A 9,711-nucleotide genomic window follows, 5' to 3' on the forward strand; every position below is an offset into this window, starting at 1 on the left:
GAGTTTAAAGCGCAGGGTGAGCCGGGAGGCCGTGGCGCCTGTCACCTCTCCGCGTGCGTCGCTGCCCCTCCTTTCTCCTCGGAGCGGTTCAGGGCTGTGGATCCCCGAGCATCACGTCCCATAGCAGCTTTCAGCTCTGTCTCCTTCCACAATTGTCCGAGTCGAAAGCTTAGCCAAACGGAGCGTGCAGGTTTCCCTCTTCTTTGCCCAGCTTCTGGTAGAGGAGGCGGGGAGGAGTGGGGCCGAAGGGACCCGATACACCGCAGACTGAAGCTGATCCTGGGCGGGGAGGAGCAGGAGGTCGGTTGGTCGCAGCACTGGGGAGGGCACACGAGTGAAATCAAATTGAAGCGCTCACGTCAGCGTCCTCGACAGAGATGAGGTGTAATTCTCTCCGCAGGATGTTGATTTGAGGGGGAGCTGGCTGAGTGGTTGCAAGCAGGGTCCAATGTGGTCTCCCTCTCGATTTCACTGGGTCCCAGAACCTCCCAGAAAGCTTGTCAGATTTCAGGATAAAGTATGAGTGTGAGGCTGTGTACTACAAATGAGCAGCATTTACTGAGTGCCCAACGGCACTGGTCACTGAAAAGTGAGAATAAACAAGTGAGAAAAACACAATTCGTGGAGCAGTATCGAAAAATAATCCCATTTTATTGGTATATTCTGTGTCGAAATTTTTACAAGCGCGTATTTTATCAAAAGTATCTTAAAATAAGCGAGAATAGAAAAATATGCTATATAATGCAGTCGATACGTAAGGAAGCTTGAGCGCTTCGAGCTTCAAAGAGAAATAGAATGTCAGCTGCAGTGACATTGTCACCCCTCCCCCTAATAGAGGTGCACAGAGAATCTACACAGGTGTCCGTGTCCACGCCAGCCAACCCACAGCGCTGCCTTAGGGCGAGTAGTGTGACAGGAGAGTGAAGGGGGACTTAAACTTTTATCTCAGTACTGCTTGGAATTGTATTGAATGTGTGTTTCTAATATAAAAATATCATTTTAAAAAGAGATCGATGAGTCAGGAAAGGTCACTTAGGAATGGGTGACCAGGGAAGGCTGGGAGAAGAGCGTAGCTTGAGCTGACCGCTGAAGGAAAACCGAGTTTCTGGGGAGCTGGGGGCGGGGGAGGCTGGGAGAGCAAGTGTCAAGGGCAGGGGGAGGGGCTGCTCCCTGGCAGGCCGTGTATTGTGATTATGGGTTGGCTTTTATGCATTGACAATACATGCTTTCTCTCGCCCCAAATCCTAGGCGTCGCCATCAAATTTGGCAAGTTTTCCATAAAGGAAAATAAGCAGTTAGAGAAGAACGTGCAGGAATTCCTCTCGCTGACGGGAATTGAGACCGCAGACAAGCTGCTGCACACAGACAGGTACCCAGAGGAGAAGGCGGCGATCACCGACCTGAAGCGGAGATTTGCGTTTCGGCTGCACATCGGTGAGTGGAGGACGCTCCGCCCCGTCGCCGTCCGCCTTGAAACGCGCGAGCCGTGACGGGCATCTGGCGACGGGCGAGCCGCAGCGGGCATCAGGCACAGCGCCGGCCCGTCAGCGCACAGGGCATGTCAGCTGCTGCCGCGCCTGGTGGCCTTCTTACCCACAGCCTGTGTTTTGGGGCTTTAGGGGCGTGCGCATGCCTCCCAAGGATACCACTTTACAGATTTTACGAAGAAGTAAATGACCGATTTTTGGCTTTCACTCAGTGATAATTACAGGTGACTTTCTCTCCCTGTTCTGCATGATGTGTCCTTTGCGATAACTGCACAAAGCACAGCATCACGTGCACCCGGGTCTCTAAGTGTGTTAGATGCAACCGTATCTGTGCTTGCAGCCAAACCTTCCTCCCGGAGGTGATGTTTGGGCATTCGGAAGGCCATGAAGCAATACAGGATTGGACTGGAAAGACTGTTGAATTTAAAGAGCATAATCTCCTGGGCTTTCTCTGGAATGCACCAAGGACCACAGCGTAGTGAGCCCCGTGGGGGCTCGTCCCGTCTGCAGAGGGGAATGCCAGGAAAGCGTGTCTCTTTATCTGTATCTTACGGAGAACTGTTGGTGTGTGTCCCCCACCATAGCCCCCCTTCCTTTCTATTGAGATTATGTTAAAATTACTTTGCCTTATAAGGGTCTTTTCCATGAATTTCATTGACTAGAAGCTGGAGCTTCTACATACTAACATCCAGTTTTCAGAGATCTCCAAGGAAACAGAGGGTTTTGTACATTCGCTCCCCAAGACCGCTTCCCGTAGGACATGAGAAATCCCAGCCTGACTGCGGGTCCAGGGCAGTTAGTGTCTGGGCTCCTTAGTCGTGACTGTACTTCATGCCACCCTCAGTGCCCCTCTGACCCCTCCCTTCTGCCTTCAGGTAAAGGCATCGCCCGGCCCTGGAAACTCGTGTACTATCGGGCGAAGAAGATGTTCGACATCAATAATTACAAAGGCAGGTAAGAACGACGTCTGAGCAGCTGCACACAGGACATTTTTCTAGTCTTTGCTGATACTACAAATCACAATATTGAAAACAACAGATGAGAAGTAAAAAAAGCCCTAAATATTTCTGTGTGTGAAACCAAGCGTGCGTCTGTTGTCACCTGGGTGTCTTGACCCGCTGCAGCCCCCACCTCTTTAATCTTTTGTGACCATCCCCTCTCTAAATCCTCAGCTTTTCCTTCATACTTTCTTTTTAGCTCTCAGCACGCTGTGCTTCTCCTACTGTTCCTTAAGGGGTCTCCTCTGCTCACCTGTAAGGTCCCCGTAAACCCAGACATTCTCTCTCAGACGTTCCCGTCAGCACTGGGCCCAGTTCTTTGGGTTTTCTGTGAATATTTGAAGGGAGAGGTAAGCACTAGTCTGAAGTCATGTAAGTGTGATTCAGTGTAGATGCAATGCCGGGTGCTTACGTATTGACGGTCATTCTCTCCTCCCTTTTTTCCTAGATCAAATACGCAATTATAGTTTGTTTCCAACATTCCAAATAAAACAAATGTCAGATAAGTGTCAGATGTGGCTAACCTAAGCTTTCTGCTCAAAGGCAGGGATGAGCAAGGAGGCGCTGGCCCCCACCTCTGAGGACCCAAACAACAGCCACTGGCTCCATGACTTGGTCTCACTCTGGGAGACGAATTTAGTAAATGCAGCAGGGCCAACTGAGTTCCACTGAGCTATGTGACTTAAAAAAGACATGCGTATTATCCGAATTTCAAACATTGGTTTCTTTTTTTAAAATTTTTACCCAAAGGAGTAAACCTTAAGTAGAGGAAAGGTCCCCCACGCAGACCGACCCCTGCCCCGCCCCCTTTCTCAGGCCCCAGCGTTAGACAGCCGAGGACAGGACTTTAAGGAAATGTACTGAAGAGGACATTCGACATGGAGCCAAATGCTTTTGGGAAGTGAATGATGGAGGCTGAGGTAGCAATTTTCTACCTGTGTGTAGCGTGGGAATGAAATGTGTAGAACGATAAAAGCTCGTCATCCTAAAGCTAAGGCTCATTCCTTTGTACCGTATTATTTGTGTCATGGTGACTGTTTACTCATAGAATATTTTTCCAACTTAAGGAATTCTCAACCGGAAAAAAATGTAAGAAGTCAAAAATCACAGAATTTTAGGGCTCCAGGGGGCTTATAGGTCACTATACCTGTTTCCTCGTTTTTGTACACTCGGTTTCTCTCTGACGTCCTCGTTTCTGTGGCTCCAAGGGTGTCTTTAAGTTCTTTTTAAATCTTGGAAAGACCCAGTTTGCCTTGAGAAGGAAACTACTAGAAAGCACAGTTCCTGATAGCGAAGGATCACGCGTCTCTTTACTGTGCTCTGCCTCCTCAGTGAGTTTCTGAGAACCCTAGGATCTCGTGTCTGGAACTAGTTCTGGACCGCTGTCCTCAGAAATGGTTAGTGCTTTACTAGGGCTTCTTCTGTGTTCCATCAGCCATTACATAAACCCCCCACTTCCCGCCCCCATAGCGACGAATTCTAGAATGTCGTTAAGACTGCTGTTGCTTCTCTTAAACATAAGGTGTTTAACCTCCAGATTCGCTCACGTTATAGTCTTTGATTTAGTTCTTTAACGTATTTGTTTTTACACGGCATTAATATACCTCAAATTCCTTAGATAGTTACATTTTCACGTTAAGCCATTTGTCAGTTTTATTGAATGTCAGGTGTTAAGTCTTTTGGATACCACGTGGAGAAAACCCACAAGGTCCTTGCCCTTGCTGAACTTCCCCTCCAGGGCCGTGCCGTCCACCGCAGTGGCCACCAGCCTCGTGCGGCCGCTGAGCACTTGAAATGTTGTCCTTCCAAATTGAGATGGACTGTAGACTACACACTGAGCTGAGAAGAACATGAAATACCTCATCAGGACTTCTGGACACGGGTTACACGTTGAAGTGATTGCAGTTTTTATATATTGGGTTAAATAGATTATTAAATTAATTCATTAAAACTAAACATTAACTTTCACATGACCATTAGAACATTTTAAATGACACGTGACTCATGTTAGATTTCTGTGGGACAACCGTGGTCTAGAGGAAGAGACAGGTAAACAAGGGAACCCCTAGGTGTAGAATCACAGGTCGTGATAGGTGCAGGGGGAGAAGCAGCCCCTTCTCCAGGAGAGAACAGGGGACCCTAAGCTCAGGGAAGCCCTCGCTGAAGGTGCGCGTGTAAGGCACCTGGGGACTTTGCAGGTGCTGTTGCAGCAAGCAGGCGAGGTAGGCCGTTTCCACCACAGGTACACAGGTACTCTCTGAGGGGAGAACGGGCTCGAGGCCGCGGGGCTGGGCTGTGGGGAGTGCCCGGCTTTCCAGACACGTCCAGAAGTCTGTGTTTCATTGTGCGTGAATTGCGGAGCGTTGGGGATTTGGACGGGGATGTTCCTGACCCGGTTATTTGCTCTGCGCTGTGTGCCGAGCCGGGCCTCTGGCCCAGGACCGTGGTGGTTGAAGCATTGGGTGACCACATTGGGATGCCAGGACAGGCAGTGATGGGAGCTCTGGTCGTGGGTCAGCCTGGCACTGAAACGGCGCTAACGGCCACCCAGTGCAGCTTCCCAGGACTGCAGTGGACCGCAATGAGAACCATTTTTAATCTCATGGTTCATTCAGAGCTGTAATGCTTTTCCTTTCTCTCAGGTATAGCAAGGGAGACACCGAGAAGTTGAAGGTCTACCATGCCCTCCATGGCAACGACTGGAAAAAGATTGGGGAGTTGGTGGCTCGAAGTAGCCTCTCCGTTGCCCTGAAGTTCTCCCAGATTGGCAGTGGTAAGTTGTGGTCTCTGCTGCCCACCTGGTGAGCCCACCCAGTGAGTGAACAAGCCCGACAGGCCGCCGGCCCCCAGCAGCCAGTGCCACAGGCTTGTCTCCTGAGACGGCCGACGTTCCCTAAGCCATTCACTGTGCCGACGCCCTTCACGTCCCCGCGCGTGGTGTGGAGCCATGCACCTGTGTTCATAAGACTGACCGTTCCCACAACTCAGTTCAGTAGCTCCCAGCGCCACTGTGACTGTCAAGGGGACCGACACCCAGGAAGCTGGTGGGGGACATCCCTTCCCCAAGGTGGCATGGGCGACTGTGGCAGGGAGGGGTGCAGTTTAGTCGGCCCGTTAGTGTTGGTGACCGGTGTTGGTGATCTCTGGTCTCCTCGTGTTAAAAATCCCCAGCGGCCTTAAGAAGATGGTCTTTAATCGGCGTTCCCCTTAGCACGGGGCTCACGTGCTCCCGCCACACGGCAGAGCAGTGCAGCAGCCGGGCGTCGTGTGGCCGGCACGTGGGGGGCCCTGGGTGCATTGGAGACCACGCCTTTCCTGCCACCAGCTCCAGCCACCGATGCCATGCAAAGGCTCAGTGTGGCCAGTCCTTCCAGTTTCTAAGAAGTAAAGCAAAAATCCGGATTTTCATGCACGTGCGAAATCTAGCTGTCTTCTTCCCTTGGGATTATTTTGATTTTTAAATATTCATCCAAACTGTGATTAGGGGAAAAGTGACAACAGCGCTCTGTGGGCCAAACCAGAGGTCCTTGCCGGCTGCTGGTTTGTGGGTTCTTCCTTAGCTCGACTGAACATCTGGACAAGAAGGGGGAGCTGTAGAGGCTTCTGTCACCCCACAGACGAGCGACTCCAGAGGGTCTCAGGTGCCTTCACTGTCAAGTGCTGTGGTGGTGTCACTGCTGCGATTATTCTAACGCTGGGAACCCCTGAGGAGAGTGTATACATAACGTAACAGCCATCAGGTTGTCTCTGTCCCATCAAATGTTCATGCAGGAGACGTTATTCTCAGAAACTGGAAGATCAACTTTTTGGAAGTTAAAAAAAGATATTGCCTAAAAAAAGCCGTGGCTTCTTTAGTAGTTTCGTTTTAATTTGCACCTAACTGTGTCCGATAGTTTTATGTTTGTGTAACGGGATGTTGCCTGTTATCCTCTGAAGAACGTGGGGTTTATCTTCTTCGACTTTATTTCTTTAGCGCAGTTTTGGGGTCACAGTAATATTGGGAGGAAGGTAGAGAGATTGCCCACATGCTCCCCACTCTCAGCAGCTCCCATGAGAGGGGTACATTTGTTAAAGTCCACAGACCTACACCGACGCGTCCTAATCCCCCACAGTCCCTCGTCGACTTCGGGGTCATCTGCATGTCGTGCATTCTCTGGGTTCGGACACATGTGATGACATGCGTCCATCATTATGATTTCATTTTTAATACTGTATTTGAAAGCAAATAGATTAGCAACTGTGAGACCGTCTTTCTATGTCTGTAGAAAGAAATCATGGTGCCTGGAGTAAGGTGGAAACCCAGAAGCTCATCAAGGCTGTCGAAGAAGTGATTCTAAAGAAAATGTCCCCCCAGGATTTAAAAGAGGTGGATTCTAGACTCCAAGAAAACCCCGAAGGCTGCCTGTCAATCGTTCGGGAAAAACTATACAAGGGCATATCTTGGGTAGAAGTAGAAGCTAAAGTGGAAACGAGAAATTGGATGCAGTGTAAAAGTAAGTGGTAAGTTTTACAGCTTCTCATGTCAATTTCAACACGACCCCCACCCCCTACCCCCCCCAGTTTCTGTAGCTTGGGTAGATTGGTGAGGTTCCTGAGACTGTCTGCGATACCAGCACGTGGAAAGCCTTCCGTGTCGAGAATGGTTGCTGCTCCAGCCACTTCAAGGTCAATATCTGGTTTAAGTTAGCACTTAGCTCGCCCTGATTCATCGTACAGCTTCCTCATAAAGAACTGGAGCTTTTTTAATACTGAACACTGATTTCTGTTTTCTCACTCTACCCCTTCGTAAGTCTTTTAGTAAAACAAGGTAGTTATCTGTTTGCCGCATCAGAAAAAAAAAATACAAAACACAGGAGGGAAAGCGCAAGCATGGTGGTCAGTAATGGCTTAGCCTTTTAAGGTTTGCTTTCTAATTTTGTGGTTCTTCTGTCTTCATCTAAAGCAAGGGGGTCCTACTTTTCGTCTTAGAACTTCTCAGGTGCATCCACCACACAGAAGTCTTTTCAGTCCTGATCTTGCTGCGTGTTCTTGGCCCGATGCAGCTTTTCCCAGCCGTGGTGGGTGTCTGGGCTGGTCCTCAAAGCCGTGGTCCTTCAGCCACGACGCACACATCATCCCCAAAGGGGATGCAAATAAGAATGAAATAAGAATGAAATCCAGAGTGGGCGTATTTTATGTTAAAAGCAAACTCCGAGGTCATACTGTTTATTGTTGACGTTCCTTACAATTCTGTTGTAGAGTATTTGTTTATTTTAATAGAAGACGGCACTCAGGGGAATCGGTCCCAAAGAGCAGATGATGTTTTGGGGGAAGAGTGTATAAGGTGGAGGAACCAGAGCCCTTTCTACTGCTCCATTTTATTTATTTACTTATTTATTTATTTATTTTTATTTATTATTATTTACGCCTACAGCACCTGGTCTTCCTGGGTGGTCTCCCATCCAAGTACTAACCAGGCCCGACCCTGCTTAGCTTCCAAGGTCAGACAGGATCTAGCTTGTTCAGGGTTGCATGGCCGTAGACCATGGACCGTGGCTCCACTAGGCTGCTTACCTAGGACCTTCCGCGTGTAAAGCAGACGTGCTAACCGCTACACTATGGAACCACATCCTCTATCCCTCCATTTTAGACCAAAAAAGGAGTGGGTTATAAGCCGCAGCCACACTTGGAGGATGAGCCGTCAGTGTTAAGGGAAATGAAGGGAAATCTCCTTCAGAACCAGCTCGGTTAAATAGCAGTCAGGACTTTCTTTTTAAGTGGAAGGAAAGAATAGGATACTGTAGCCTGAACACGTGTTTACTTTATGGAACATCGAGATGACCTCAAGTGGTACGTTTCAAGTCGGTGGAGACGGATGGCAGCAGCGAGAACGTCGGTGTCTTTGCCATGTGTCACGTATCTCCCTTATCGGGAAGGTAAACGGAACAGCTGACGATCTGTCCTTCAGAGTGTGACAAACTTTTCTGTGCAAGATAGGTACTTTTAAAATATTTGAAATTGGGTTGCTCCTCATTAAGAACTTCAGTCAACCCTTTCCTTCAGCCATTAGCTTTGAGCCTTAGAGAAATCATATCATTAATCACTCTACTAAATTTGTCACATTTGGTGTTCCGACAGCTGGCAGCGTTAATAAGAGCACTATCCATCTGTTTTATAAACAGTCGAAAATGAATTGAGTTTATACAGTGTCCTTTAGTGCCCACTGATCGGCTTATTCTTTGTTTCTCCCTTTTCGAAACTTTTAATTATAGAAACTGTACAACAAACGTAGAACTCCTCGTATTCATCATCCGGTTTCAATAACCATCAACTTTCTACCATTTTCTTATCCTTTCACACTTTGTTTTTAAATAGGAATATTCTAGGTGGTGGTAAACGTCAGCAGTGACGAGCCGCAAAACTTAGAAAGCGGTTCTGAAAAAGACAATTTAGATGAGAAAAAATGTAGGAAATTTTAATAGAAACTTCACCCCTGAAAGTAAACTATTTTCCTTTCATTTAACGTAGGACGGAAATTCTAACGAAGAGGATGACAAAGGGTCGGGACATCTACCGAGGCCTCAACGCCCTGCGGGCCAAGATCAACTTGATTGAAAGGTACAGAGATCGAAAGCGCCTCTCTTTTTCTGTTTTTCTCTCGAGCCAGAGAGTAGTCGTAAAGTGGCAGAATCTGCAGTAGGGTCGCCAGGGTTCAAATCCCTGGCCCGGCACTTTCTACATGTGTGACCTCGGGCACGTTTGCCACCTTGCTAGGTCTTAGTTTGTTCATCTTAAATGAGGATGACGGTAACAAGACCTGCCTCTTGGTGTTTTGGGGAGAAGAGATGAAATGACACGTGTAAAGTGCCCCCAACAAACATCGTGATTCTAGACTTTGAAGGTTTCCGTGTGGCCGTTAGTTCTTTCCGTCCGTTGGAGATGGAGGCCAGGTACACAGGCCAAGCCCTGGTGCTCTGCAGTGCTCTTCAGTTCTGTCCTTGAGTCCCTGTTCCACGCAGAGCCTGTTGAAAGAGACCTGCAGGTCTCATAGACCAGGGCTCGTGTCGAGCGAGGAACCGCAGAGAGCGGAAGACACCGGGTTCCGGCCACCCCGCGCGGCCTCACGCCCCCTGCTCAGTGACGGGCCCCGCGTTGGCGTCGTGGGCGCGCATCCTTGTTTCCCGCGCTTCCCTCTCCTTCCAGAGAGACGGCGTAGGCTGGCAGAGCTGAGGGGGGCATCTCACGTC

General features: G+C 48.9%; 1 protein-coding gene and 1 pseudogene across 1 annotated transcript in view; one reads left to right on the forward strand and one right to left on the reverse strand.

Annotated features, from left to right (window-relative positions):
- Nucleotides 1-9,711, forward strand: part of TTF1 (transcription termination factor 1) — a 21,698-nt gene that overhangs the window by 7,470 nt on the left and 4,517 nt on the right. The window contains exons 4-8 of the mRNA XM_023536556.1: nucleotides 1,249-1,434; nucleotides 2,363-2,441; nucleotides 5,128-5,258; nucleotides 6,751-6,985; nucleotides 8,993-9,163. Coding sequence (XP_023392324.1) covers nucleotides 1,249-1,434; nucleotides 2,363-2,441; nucleotides 5,128-5,258; nucleotides 6,751-6,985; nucleotides 8,993-9,163 — 802 coding nt within the window. The remainder of the gene's footprint in view (nucleotides 1-1,248; nucleotides 1,435-2,362; nucleotides 2,442-5,127; nucleotides 5,259-6,750; nucleotides 6,986-8,992; nucleotides 9,164-9,711) is intronic.
- LOC111745605 lies at nucleotides 7,890-8,008 on the reverse strand (annotated as a pseudogene).

The sequence above is a fragment of the Pteropus vampyrus genome, unplaced genomic scaffold, assembly GCF_000151845.1.
Source record: "Pteropus vampyrus isolate Shadow unplaced genomic scaffold, Pvam_2.0 Scaffold158, whole genome shotgun sequence".
NCBI classification, from domain to species: domain Eukaryota; kingdom Metazoa; phylum Chordata; class Mammalia; order Chiroptera; family Pteropodidae; genus Pteropus; species Pteropus vampyrus.